This window comes from Lygodium microphyllum, chromosome 27 (genome assembly GCF_053477565.2).
Source record: "Lygodium microphyllum isolate KBCC chromosome 27, Lygodium_microphyllum_v1.1.10, whole genome shotgun sequence".
Classification (NCBI taxonomy): Eukaryota; Viridiplantae; Streptophyta; class Polypodiopsida; order Schizaeales; family Lygodiaceae; genus Lygodium; species Lygodium microphyllum.
Window position 1 is genome coordinate 13939866 of NC_141161.1, and position 14771 is coordinate 13954636.

At 36.5% G+C, this 14771-nt stretch overlaps 1 protein-coding gene across 4 annotated transcripts in view; it reads right to left on the reverse strand.

Moving 5' to 3' along the window:
• Positions 1-11901: 11901 nt before the first annotated feature.
• Positions 11902-14771, reverse strand: part of LOC148012069 (Ribosomal protein S18) — a 72451-nt gene continuing 69581 nt past the window's right edge. For all 4 annotated transcript variants that reach the window (XM_087668896.1, XM_087668897.1, XM_087668898.1 and 1 more), the window contains 4 exons: positions 13289-13809; positions 12927-13025; positions 12674-12733; positions 11902-12578 (listed from right to left, as the gene is read on the reverse strand). In XM_087668896.1, the coding sequence (XP_087525022.1) occupies positions 12318-12578; positions 12674-12733; positions 12927-13025; positions 13289-13809 (941 nt within the window). In that variant the 3' untranslated portion in view covers positions 11902-12317. The remainder of the gene's footprint in view (positions 12579-12673; positions 12734-12926; positions 13026-13288; positions 13810-14771) is intronic.

Sequence of the window (14771 nt, forward strand, 5' to 3'; positions counted from 1 at the left end):
TCCTAGCACTGCAACACCTTACAACCAGTTCCCTATCCCTATTTCACCCAGAAACTTGAATCTGGTCCCCTGTTTTCCTGTTTCCGGCAGCAGCCAGAACCTCTATTTTCTCTGGTCTTACCCTAATCTAACCTTAACCTAGTGCAGCCAATATGAAAAACAGAAATGCAGAACAGTAGTCCTAATCTAATGCTTCCAACAAACCCAAATACTTACCTGTTCCTCAGATTAAAACCTCCTAAGTCTCCTAGTTATCTCGAGCACTGGTTCAGGCTACAAACCCTACTTCCATGCTCGATCTAATGTGCGCGGCGCTCAAAGCTCGATTCCGTCGGTCCTGGCAACGGAACCAAAATGTGGGAGCTCTTCAAGCTCTACCCCGAGACCTACGGACCACTTATTGCTCAAGTGTTTCGAACCGAGCAGCCATGGCTACCTCTCCCATAGCCGACGTGCAATGCCTACCTTACGGGTGTAGTGAGCTTACCTTGATGCTCGATCAAGTACCCTCCTCTCTCTTACATGCCGGTAGCTCCACGATCCTTGAGGCAAGCTCAAGCAACCTCAATCCCTCTCCCATGAGCTTCATCCTCCATAGCCATGCACGAGACAAGAGAAGAGAAGAGAGGAGGAGAAGATGAAGAGAGAAGATGGAGAGCTTCTTCTCCAAGATCCCTCACTCTCACACAATCACTCCCTCACTCCCTCACACTCTCTCAATCCCTCTCTCAAGCACAAGCAAGAAGGCAAGAAACAAGAGGAGAAGAAGAAGAAGCTTTCTGCCACACACGAGAATGAGCTTCTCATTCACTTTTCAACTTTATATACAAAACCCTAAATCCCTTTTGGGCAGTCATCCCCTTTTCCCCTTTTTTACATGGCCGGCCGTAGCCTAGGCCCTTTTTCCCATTGCCCTTCTATCTTCCTAGCTTCCTTTCCACCGCCCGTCTACGTTTACAAATTGCACGGGTGAGAGCCCGGCGCTCCTTGAATTAAACCATGATGCGCTTGCGCTCTTTTACAATAGTTTGACTTGTGCTTTTCCTCATGCGCCTTTGTCTTCCGTTTCTCTTTGCCTTGGCCTTTGTCTTTATCTTCTATTTTAGCTTTCCGGATTTTCCACCGCTAGGCACTCTTTTACAAGATTTCAGGGTGCGCCTTTGTATTTTAAAATGCGCCTTTTCCCTTTTACATTTCCCTTGGACTTTTAAGGTTGCCCTTGCACTTTTGGCCTTTTCTCCTCTTCTTTCTTCAGTCAGGCTACCTTTTTTCCGCCTTTGACCTGCGTCTTTTTTATTTCCTTTTGCTTTCTTCGTGTTGGCTTTTTTCCGCCTTTGACCTGCGTCTTTTTTATTTCCTTTTGCTTTCTTCGTGTCGGGGTTAACATTTGCTAAGCATAGACTTTCTATCCCATTTTTTTCTTTGAAATTCACAAGCAACTTCAAGTCTTTTGTCTATCTTCCACTACATTCCAAAAACCATTCAGAAGGAATTGTCTTTATTTGGTGCTTCCAAGTTACATACTTATTTCAAGCCCTCGAGTCATGAAGTTCACATCTCACCAATCTCTTACATATTTTACCTCATGCAATATATTTGTATCTACATTTTACATCTACCAACCCAATATTGACCTAGCATGAGACTTAATTCACAAATATATACATATTTGTCATAGTGCTCTTATGCCTCATGTGCATTGACTTTTTCTTTCTGTGGAGTTTTGGATATGGCTTGGATTGTTGTGCCATAGCATCCATCAAAGGGTAACTTGTAGTATATGGCATGGGTTGTTGTGCCGCCCTAGCATCCCTCAAAGAGGATCTTTTCTATCAAGATGAAATGAATCCAAATGATATAGCACTAGAGGCTCTTTTGAAAGGGATGCATTGACTCGTTAGATCTATTTTTAGAAAAAAGGGTGACAAATTGACCTCCCTATTTTTCCATGGAGGATTGCAGAGTGTGCTTTACATTTAGTGTCAAATTTTCTTCTTCTAAAGGGTTTACAATTATGATGAGAATATTTAAATATTACAATATTTGTTATTCTGGATGTTTGGTTTGATCAAGATGTTGTGATGTAGCAATAGTACATTGAAGCCAAATTTGAATATTTAAAGAATGTAAAGTACAATAGTCTATAATGGCTAATGATAATAGAATCTCATTTAAAGATATAGACATGGAGGATGCTTCAATTTCTAAGACCACTTTGGAGTGCATTTAAGGATGTGGATGGATGGTATTTCAATTCATGAGACTATTGTGGATATTCCAATATGTGTGACATTGATTAGGAGTCTTGTGAGCCATAAAGGGACTTGAAGAGTTCACATATCAAATCCAATGAGTTTCAAAATACCAAGACACTCCAATTCTAGTTTGTGATATCGAAGCAAGTTTCCAATCATGCTTACAAGTTCAAACTTCTCAATTGTAGCAAAAATCTTATATTTTAATGTTGCACATGAGAAGAACTAAAATAACCCAACAAAAGACCCAAATGTGGATCAAGTGGATCAAATTCCAAGAGTTTTAGAAGCCTCAAGTAATCTAGTTCAAAGATAGTGATATTGAAGTTAATTTCTAGTCGTTCTCATACGTTTAAAATTCTTCAATCATAGAAAAAAACTTTTTTTTTCTTGCACCAACTATATATATTTGAGGCCAAAGAGAACATATATTCTCTTTTAGACAATGACCAAGGGTGCATGTGTAATTGTTTGAATCTTTTCATGGTTTTGTGGGTTATATAGTGCTTTCTTTTTTTCACGAGTTCAAAGTGCAAGCAAACTATCAAGGGAAAATTTTCATGAAAGAGACAAGCATGGAAGTCGATCACTTTTAATGGAAGAATGAAGATCTAATCAAGGATTTTCTGATAGTTGACATAGTATTAAATAATGTTTGACTCCTTGTCATTGACTTTTGGAAGGTTCTAACGACAAGGTGGAGAGAGGTGTATCGATTTTTTTTTCTTCTTTAAGGGAGGACAGGTGGAGCCAAATGTAATAGGCAAGAAATTGACTTTATGAAAGCCCACAATTCCATGCTAGACTTTCAATGGCCTAATCATGAGCCCAAATTTTTTTATCAACCATTCTAGTATTATGACAATGTGCTTAGTTGGATGGAGAGCAATCATGTTGAAGCGTAATATTTTAAGACTGCTCTATGGAGATTATTCTAGAAAGGTGTTGCTCAATATGGAATGTGAGCTAAAAATGCAACTTTGGATATGTGCAAGGTGCTTCAAGTGAGGACTCATGCGTACAAACCCTTCCTACAAAGTCACATATGTCATATGATCATATGTAGGTTTAAGTGGACACATCTTCTAATTGGAGTAATGTATAAAGTGTATCATCACAAAGACGGATTCCATAGAGTGGAGGCATGAGCATTTGCATATGATGTATGCTAGCTAACTAAGGACATGTTCTTACACATCCCATTTCTAGCTAATCATCTCAAAACTATGGCTTGGCATATAAGCATCATGTTGATATGGTTTTCTTGGTTGCGATTGGAAACATGGATAGACTAGTCTACAAATTGTATACATAGATGAGGAGGCCAATTAAAAGGTGTCTATAGACTTGTCGTTTGGATGAAGGCTCTATTGTAGCTATAAGAAGTGTCATGCATACATATTCTCACAAAACACTATTGATGGTAGCCATCATGTGCTCAGTGTCTCTTTCATGAAATGTATTTCAACAAATAGACAACATATCTTTTAATTCTTGAAAGCTCGTCATCCCTTTAGTTGAGCCTAACCTTGTCATTGGCATGGACTTGTTGAAGGAAGAGTGTCTCAAAGCAAGGATCCTCCTCATCTTCATCTCCTACCATGCTTGTCTTATTGATATCTCCAAGGTGAGCATCTCATATACTATTTTAGTAGGAACTATCTTTGCATACTCATAGAGGGTGTCCCCTTATCTAGCAAGTCTTTCAGCTTCAAAGGCTATGTTTTGCAGTGATTCTCTAATGAGGTTATAGTGGATTCCTTATCATTGTCTTAAAGGAAGAAAATGAAGGCCTTCTTCGAGCATAGAAACTTGGTGCTTATGTTTCCTTATGCATAGGTCATTAAGTCTACTAGATTCTTCTCTATAGACTAATCTCAGGATAGGTTACTAATGAAACTTACTAAGTTCTTATGTGTTGAGAATACTACATCTCCTTATATAATCCCTCCTCTACGCTCACCTCTAAACTACCACAGGTGTCCTCTATTATATTAATGTGCAAGGTGCTTCTAGTGAGAACCAAGGCATATGAACTCTCCTTGAAAAGTCACTACATAATCCCTCCTCTATAATCAGCTCTAAATTACCACATCCACCTTATAGGTGACCGTGTCCTCATATTCCTCTAGGTTTTCAACATGTTTACATGCTTACAAAACAATGGAGAATAACTCCTCACAAATACAAGCTCCATGCCTTGATTCTCACTCAAATGGGCAAAGGAAAACTCAAGGGCAAACAACTTCAATCACAACATTTACTTTGAAGATAACTCTTCAAATGAGGACTCTTATCTTCTAGTTATTCTTTGCTTTCCTCTTCTTAGCATCGTGTTGGTAAACACAAAAATTTCCCTTTGGCATGGAAAAGTCATTTTTTGGCAATCTCAATCTATATGGATTCTAGAGTAGCAATGTAATGAACTAACCTTGGTACCCTAGGCATTGTGTAATATTTAGTGATAAAAGTAATCAAAGCTATTGCACATTAGTAACTTCAAGAGTAATAAGATTTGTGAGTATCAAATACCTTAGATTTATTCATTTGTTAAAGATATTAGTAGGGATTTCTGATGGAAAATTGTAAATATTGATTTTTGAAATTTTAAAAGTTTAATAAAAGTGTAAATTAATTGATAGAATCATAGAGCTCGTCAACACAATTGCAAGGGTTCACATGCATTCAAATTTCAAGTTTTGGATCAAAAGTTATGGTTGTTTTAAGCTCTACCAATGAAATTGTTATGCTCAAGTGCAAAAAGGCCACATTTTTGCTTTTTTTAAACTCCTAAATTTGTAAAAATGTGGATGCTTACTAGTTTGAGCTAAACCACTCAAAAAGCACTTAAAATTAGCTTACTTCAAGCTTAAGGTAAGCCCTCCTTCTATCTATATAAACTGTCCACGAGTAGCTTAATGACACACAACTCTCTTGGAAGAGGAGAGAAGCTAGAGAAAAACTCCATTCTCTTAGTTTTTCCCTTCCCCCTTCTCCATATGTGCATGGGAGCTATATCGAAAATCCATCAAGCTTCTCTTCTCTTCTCCACATGCATGCAGGAACTCTACCAAAAATCTATTGTGCAAAAGCTCTGTTGAAATCCATCAAACTTATCTCCCACACTTGCATGGAAGCTCGACCAAAAATCTGTCGAGGTTTTCCTCATTTACTCTCAATCGCATGAAAGCTCTACCAAAATCCACTAATCTTATCTCCTCTTCTTCACACTCGCGTGGAACCTATGCCAAATTTCATTGAGATTTTTCTCTCTTCACTAAAAGCTAGTAGAAAATCTCTCAAAATCCACCTAGGCTTTCTTTATTTTCCACAATTGTGCAAGAGCTCTCTATGATGTCTCCTAAGAGACATCATGAAGAAAAGGAGGTCGTTAGAGAAGGTACTTCTCAAGAACTAGAGGAAGATGCTTAGAAGATGATATCATGGATGTAAATCATATCATACTAAGTTGCAACAATTGAGTTTGATTTGTTTATTTTATATATTTTTTGCTTTCTAATTAAGTTAAATGTGATGCTTTAGTTTATCTCATTTAGTAATTGAAAAACATTGTATTACATGCTTTGATATATTTATTTTATGATTGTGCTTGTGAAGTAATAAGAAAGCTAATGATAAATTAAGAGCGGGTGTGGCTATCCCCAAGCACACCACAATGAGTTTTAACACTAGGAAATTGTTCAGTCATGGTGCTTGGACTAAGCTCATAGATGAGATGTCTCTCCACAAGATGCGATTGATTGCCCAATATAGTGATAACTAACGAAACTCTATGTGGAGACTTTCATGAGTCCATGACAAAATCAATGACTTACCAGCTATGATGCATTATGAAAAATCCATATACTAGTTAAGGGATATGGTGAAGGTCTGGTACTGATAGTTCCAATCTAGAGCAATTTTCTCAGTAGTATCAAATGGTCTATCTAGGATAACACACTATACCGATAGTCCCACTCCAAAGTGATTTGCTCGGAATTAAATGAACTATCAAGAGTGATTTTTTTGGCTCGATATACCAAAATCAATCTTTGTTTACTCAATGTTTGAATTAATGATTGCTTTCAGTTGTTTTTGTGGGTGTGATCTAAAGGCATGTAATGAAACTTGTGTAATGGGATAATAAAAGAAATGTGATTTTATATATTTTCACAATGTGGTTCATGCTTACTGATTAGAATTAGAGTGTGGTAGCATGCTTGCTAATTAGATAATTAAAACAAACTTGTCAAGGAAAGTGGGAGGCCTCAGTCCTAATGATTGAGAATCTATGATTGGGTGGATCCAATCAGTCAACTTTCCTAAACACTAGATAGAGCTGCTAGAACGTGACCCTACAATTCAATAAGATAGTTAACCAGCTTAATGCTATTTTAGGGACTAGAGTGCAATGGAGTAAAAGTCCTAATGGCCATGGAAGTCCAAAAGACAACTCCATTCCCTTTGAACCAAGTGCAATGTTAGCCCACACTCACCTTTGATTAGTTACAAAGTGGCCCTTCTTAGATGGATGTTAGACTGTTGTTTAAAAGACCATCATAGTTCAGGAACCCTCATGCCGATCCTTCAAATTGAGGCCTTGATGTTTCACTGCAAGATAGACTTGAAGACTACCCAACCAGCTAAGTTTATGTATCCACATTGGGTCTAAATGGTACTGTTCATAGCAAGGTGTCCAAGCAACTACTAAATGATGCCTCCTCTAGCCTAGCTAGGCATAGGTATATTACATGTGGAGTTAGAGAAAAATGTATCAAAGTATAGGGTTTTACCAAAAAAAAAATTAAAGAATATGAGAGATAACTTCCTTGTTTTTAATTTATTAAATTAATTGAATAATCATTCAAATTAATTTCCTTGTTTTGAATTTATTAAAATAAATGAATAATCATTCAATTTTCTTGGGAAAACTTAGTCTAGGTCGTTTCCAAGAGGTTTTGATTGAAAAGTAATATTGATATGGCTTTTTGTGAGGAAGAGATTTCTCAAATTAAGAAAAGAAAATGGATAGACTAATTGAAAATGAGTTCGTGGAGTGAATCCAAGTGTTTGGATTGAGAGTATTTGTGGATTTAGTTATTGAGCTTAATGGCATATTGACTTGAGGATTTAAGACAAAATATTTTTATGACCTCATGAACTTTAGAATGTAACCATAGCTAAACTCCAAGAGAAGAAAATTCAAGCAAATAAAAGCTTCAGACTTTAATGGTGAGAATACTAAAATCAAGATAGATGTAGAATTTTGGATTGATAGTGTGAATTATTATTTCTCCGTTGTTGGAACCAATGAAGCAAGTAAATCTATGGTAGTGCATGTACACCTTATTGCTAAAGCCAACTTGTGGTAAAAATAGTGGTACCTTGATAAATCATTATCAAAAGGATAAAGGGCTCGGGATGAGGTAAAAGCTATTATAAGAGGAAGATATCTTTCATTGTCTTTTGAAACATTGAAGATGAATGAATCCATTGGCCTTCAACAACTAGCTTAACCTTAAAGCAATATTGCTCAAATTTTATTACCCTTCAAAAGTATGTGCTGCAAATGTCTATTATCCAACTGATATCGATTGGGATATTATATTTCTAGTTACCCTAGCGATAAAGTTATGAGTATAGCAAATCAATTTTCAAAATGTATCCCTAGTTTTTGCTGAGATGAGGACATCTCGATTTCAAGGGGGAGTGGATGTAATGTATCAAGCTTGGTACCTTAGATATTATATAATATTTAGTGATAAAAGTAATAGAAGATATTGCACATCAATAACTTCAAGAGTAATAATGTTTGGTAGTACTGAAGACCTTATCTTTAATGATTTTCTTGATATATTTGTAAGGATTTCTAATGGTGAATTTTAGCATCTTGAAAGTCTCTCAAAAAGATAGTAAAACTCTAGCCTAGCTCATCATTACAATTGCTATGGTTCAAACATATCCAAATTTTGAATCCTCAACCAAAAGTTATAGCTATTTTAAGGCATGTCCAGTGTACATAAATTTGAATATGCAAGCTACATGCCAGTGAAAAAGGACCACTTCTTTACTTTTTTGGTCTTCTAAATTTGTAAAAATGTAGATGCTCACTAGTTTGAGCTAGATCACTCAAAAAGCATTCAAAATAGCTTGCTTCAAGCTTAAGGCAAGTCCCCCTTCTCTATCTATATAAACAACCCATGGGTAGCCTCAATGACACTCAACTCTCTTGGAGGAGACACCACTCTATGAGCACAAGCAAAGCTAGAGAGAAACTCCTCTTAGAATTTATATGTTTGGTTTATGTTTAAGCAAGTAATAAGAAAGCATAGTAGACGAGAGGTCCCTCTACAAGGTGTGACTAATCACTTGAGCTCGTGATAACTAGCATGACTCTAAGGAGACTTTTACAGATTATGAATGGGATGAATGACTTATGAGCCCAAATGCATTCCATAAGATTCCTACACTACGTAGGAGATATAGTGCAAGTTTGATGTTGATAGTTTCAATCCAAAGCAGTTCAATAGTCTACTATCCGAGGGAACACTCAATATTCAAAGTCCCAATCCAAAGCAATTTGCTCGATATTGAACGAACTATCCAACGTGGTTTGTTTAGCTCGATACAGGTTAATTTTTTCCAAAGCCATTCTTTATTCACTTATTTGAAACAAATGATTGCTTTTGCATATTCTTGTATATATGATCCAAGGGCATGTGATAAAACTTGTGTAATGGAATAATAAAATAAATATGTTTTTATATAATTTTACAATGTGGTATTGTGCTTTGCTAATTAGATAACTAAAACAAACCCATTGAGGAAAGTGAAAAACATGAACCTAATAATTGAGAGCTATGGTTGAATAAACTCGATCAGTCATGTAACTTCCATAAACATTAGATAGTTGCTAGAACATGCCCCCCTCCCCCCTCGATTTGATAAGATAACTTGCTTCACAACATTTTAGGAAAATAGAGTGCAGTTGAGTACAAGTTCAAATGGCCATGGAAGTCCAAAAGATAGCTCCACTCTCTTTAAACCAAGTGCGATATTAGCCCACTCTCACCTTTGACTTGTTACAAAGTGACCCTTCTTAAGGGGGCATTAGACTACTACTTAGAAGATCATCATGGTTTAGAAATCCTGAAGTCAATGATCCTTCAATAGAGGTCTCGATATTTCACCTTGAGATAAACTTAGAGACTACACCACTTGAGTCTGTATATCCAAATTAAGTCCCAATGGTGTTCTTCATGGCAAGGTAGCGACTACTAAACAATGTCTCCTTTGGCCTAACGAAAGGCGGGTACATTTTAAGCGAGAAAAACAACATTTTCGAATAGTATAATCTTGAGATAATTATTAATTAAAAATTGGTTGCATTTCAATTTTGTTAATTCTCTTATCACAAATTGTAATTGCAGTTAAAATACTTTGGATACATTGTTTGCATTTTGTTGGATAAAATATAAGCCACAATCGTCATATTTCTAGTTAAAACCTATCACACTAGTGAAATTCAATAAATATATATATACTCGATCTTGCATGTGGACACACTTTTATGTGTAACTAACCTAAAATACTATAATAATATATATTGATAAATGCTAGAGTTTTCATCTCCAATCAACTTAACAGAAGTTAGCATGAACCACAAGACTTTAAGAGTACAATATTTGATCGTTGTTCTTCTTTAGATACCAAAAGAAAATTAGCGTAAGTAATACAATCGATGATTCCAAGTTGGCTTAGATAAAGATAAGTGTTTTATATATAGGAACAAAACCACCCATATACGAATAAAACTCTTGTAGAGCATATACAATTTGAAATGGAATTATATGGTGTGACTTAATTGTTTTAAGCTTCAATTTCTTTACCACACTAGTAAGTTAAAGTTTCCATTTTAAAAGCTTTCAATTTAAGAGTCCTCACTTTAAGAGTTGATATTTTGAGTGAATATTATCATTGAAGTCGTTTGCTCTTAAGCTTTCATTTGCCCAGTTGAGTGAGAATCAAGGCATGGAGTTAGCTTTTGTGAGAGATTATTCTCCATAGTTTCTCAAGCATTTGTACATTTTGAAAATCTTCAATGGCAACCTAGTTGAGTTTGAGAGCATGGTCAACTAAAGATGGATCGTAGTGTTTTCAATGACAACCTAGTTGAGTTTGAGAGCATGGTCAACTATAAAATGGATCGTAGCATTTTGAATATGTTCACATGCTTGAGTAACTGTGGACAACTCTTCACAAAAACAAACTCCACGCCTTGATTCTCACTCAAATGGACAAAGAATCTAAGGACAAACAGCTTCAATGACAACATTTACTCAAAAAATCACTCTCAAAATGAGATGAGAATTTTTAAATTGGAACTTCTTAATAGAACTTTAAACTAATTGAGTCACTTCAGACAATTAAATATACACCATATAATTTCTTTTCAAATTGTGCTCAAAAAGAGATTCACCAATTCTTTCTTAACATCTTAATAAGAACAATTATGGAGTCAATAATATAACTAGACAAAGATTATACTCGAAGTCTAGTAGTTCATGCTAACTTGTATTAAAACAAACATATATGCTATCTTCACATTGACTTGGAATCAAAAGTACATCCAAAGTGCAACTTTATCATCCTAATCAAGTAAATTGGGTGGAGATAGAAACTTTGACAAGTATAATACGACTCGTCAATACATGTTACATATAGTGTTCTAGCTTAGTTGCACATAGAATTGTGTCCATATGCAAAGTCAAGTGCAAATATATTTACTAAGCTTCACTAATACGATAAATTTTTACCTACCAATGTGATGATAATGGCTCACATTTTATCCAACAAAATGCAGCACATGCAGAATGCTTTCAGTTGTGATTACAATTTGTAGAATACGGAGCTTACATAATTGAGATGTAGCCAATTCATGATTAAGGATTATCTCAATATTGTGCTATCCAAAAAATGAACATTTTTCATTTGTTTTCTTTCTAGTCTATGATCCACGTAAAACTGACATGGCAAAAAATGACTCTTCCTTTGTGTCTACCCACACAATGTTAACAAAATGAAAGCAAAGAAGATCTAGATGATAGTGCAAGTTTAAAACTTGCTATAAAACTACACATGCATGATATCAACTTTCTTTTGCTAGGAAACACATTCTAATACATGCAAGTGCTTCTCTTGCAATGGTCATTGTCTAAAGATTTCATCACTTGCCTTGAGTTGCCTACAACACTCCAAATCTAAGAGCACTTCCTGTCAGGTTTGATATCATATGTGAACAAGTGGGCTAGAATCAACTGCACAAACAATGGACAAAGTGAAATGACAGATGAATGCTGATGATCTATATGACAAATGGAAAATATACAGTGCTCATGATTTAAATGAAATGAACCAATACACTCTTGCTTAACACCTCCAGTCTAAACTTTTGAGTGATCACTTATGTTAAGCCCACAAGTCACCTTATGTAAACAAAATCTAATCTCCTATCAGACAAATGTGGATTTAAAAGACTTATTATAACCAATAAACATTCCAGGCTGGGTTTAACTGCTCAAAGCAGGATTGCACTATGCTTCAAAGCATTTGTTACATGAGTATGTCCTAAGGCTTCCCATTCAAGTTTAATCAAAACTATCATTATTTTCCACGTATGATCCTCCAACAAAAAAGCTCAGATATCTCACATTTGAATCTAGAAGCTTCCACCTCAATCTTCAAGTCGGTGATGGAAAATTTGATTAGGATGTAGGAAGGTCTGTCAAACCTGTGGCTGTTTGATACAACATATTTGTTCATTGAGCAATGAGAACCCAAACAGGCTAAAACAGACATCCAACGGCTTGAAATACATAGCCAAAAAGAGGAAAATCTACAAGAGCTTTAGAATGTAACAGCTCACTGAGGACCCAAAACAGGCTAAAACAGACGTCCTACAGCTTGAGAGATGTAACTAGAAAGACAAATCTTAAGTATTGGATCTGTTGTCACAGCTGAGATAATATTTGTGTTGACTACAGAAAATTTCTTGTCTGGCCATTATCTCAGAGGCCCACCCTGCCTACCTGGAGGGCCTGACCACCTTCCAGCAAAAGTTCCTCTATTAGATACTCTGTCTTGTGCTGGACCACTGGCTTCTGAACTGCCCTCTTCCTTCTCATAAAAATCAGCCATCTCATCAAACGGCTGATTGAAGACAAATTTGGGCCGGCCCATATTGCTGTAAGGCATCAAACCAAAGAATCTTGCAGTCTTGATAGCCTTTGTGATTCTGTTATGTGACTTGTTCCGCATATCGAACTGTTTCCAATCCAAAAAATGGGATACATACAAGATGTTTAAGATTCAAAATTGAAAGCTGAAATTTTTGAATGTCAAAAATAATTATCAGTCACCTCCTTCCGTGCTCGAATGGTACCAGTTTCTGAGATAAACTTTGTCAAAAACCTCACATTCTGCATAGCACAATGAGACAAGTTGTAGATGAATTGACAATTGAGCTGCATTAGTGCCTAAGCATTTACCCAAGACTTTCAGGGAACAAAGATGGCATAATCAAATCTCCTCACAATCCTCTCAAGTCCAACCACTCTTCTTTTCTCAAAAGCTCCGAAATGGATAGAACCATTGAAACCTCATTCTTCTTACCCGAAAATCTGCCTTGTCAATGACTTCTTGTACTGAAAAAGTCAATTTTTGTCTCGGTGGTCTCTCCCGTGGTTTATAGGGTCTTGATATATCAAGATCCTAAGTAAAGGAGCTTCATGTGAGAGAGAGTTCATGAGTGGCATCCACAATGGAATAAAAGCAAGTAACACACATCATCGTCTCTCCAGCAAACACTTTCATCTGTTTTAAAGAAAACAAATACATCTTCTGCTTGATAATGCAGACTAAGAGGAAGAACAAAAGCATTCTCATTAGCCAATGTATTATTAGTATGAAGTGCTGTGAATATAATTCCTAGCATAACATTGATGTGGAGGGGGAAAAGAAAGCTAATGGCACACCTCTGGGTCATACGTCATTCCAGGGTAGAAAACTGGACCCTCTGGTCTGAAACTATACACTTCAGGACCCCAGTCGTCATCGTCGTCTTCTCCTTCTGGTGCAAATGTGCTACCTTCAGCAACTTCATCTACTGGTGGTCCATCTAGTTCAGCATTAGCAAGTAACTCTTCCAGCTCCTCGTCTGTCCCCCCCTCGAGTTCTTCATCACTTGGATCATTATAATGATCATCATCAGCAACAATTCGAGTTTTTTGTGCCATCATGCCTTCTATTGCTTCACCACTCTTAGCTGATGTTTGGCCTTCCCAACTATCAACTTGTTCCTCATTGTAAGCATCATAGTCCATATCAGCCATGTCATAATCAGTTCCAGCAGCAGCAGCAGCAGCATCATCATCACCCATCAGCCGTGCCTCAACACCATCATCGTTATCATCAAAAGTTGTCGATGCAAACTGCCTCGAAAATAAGGCCTGGATGTTCCTGGAACTGGACGTGAAATATAGTGCTTGGCTGCTGACTGAACATTGCAAATTCTTGGTTAGAGATCCCAATTCCAGTTATGCCCTATTGCAATTAATCACAACCAGCAGCATCACAAAAGTTCACACTAGTATATCAAACATGACTCACAACAAGATTCAAGAGCCAATTAAATGCACAAGGCATTAGAATTGCATGTACATCTATTGAGAACATCTATAAAAGACCAATTACCCAAGGTGGTTGATCACATCACAAGAAGTTTGGAACAAAGAAAAGTTTGGAAAAATAATTTGTGCCTTCAAACACCAGTGATTTATCAGCAAGGGGAAAAAGACAGAATCACCAGGACCCACTGCATGCACCCTATCAGAAGTAGATTCAGAACCTTCAAGATGAGCTTCTTTTAATACAAGAAGAAATCGAAGCTGCATTATCAAGCATCAAGTGGAAGATAATGAAGGATTCAACTCAAGACATATATGTTGATCTATAAAATCCCTTCGAATCATTGATCAGTATATGTTTCAAACTCTCCCGTCTTCATGTATCACTAGGTTCAGTTAACGTCTCTCCATAAAGATTAGCATGATACTACTGTATATGCTTAAAATGAAATAGGATATGCAACTATGCCCAGTGAATTTTACCTTTCCAAGTTTATTTCTAATGGTCCATGATAGACTGTCAATAAAAGGTTACGATTTTTGCCTCCTTGGGAATCAGGAATCACCTCAGCAAGAGAGAGAAAGCAGAAAGAAATCATCTAAGCAGAGGATTCCCTACAGTATGGTCCAAGTAAACTTTGCTCCCAAAATACCAAAATATGCAAAGTAGAACTATGGACACACCAACAGCATTTACATAAACCAAGTTGCAATATAAGAAGCCTTGGCAGCAGCAAGCTATACATACTATTACAAATGACTTTGTTCAAGACTTTTGGGTAGTTGAAACCTAAAATACTCATAAATGTTTTCTTGAACATATCTCATACTT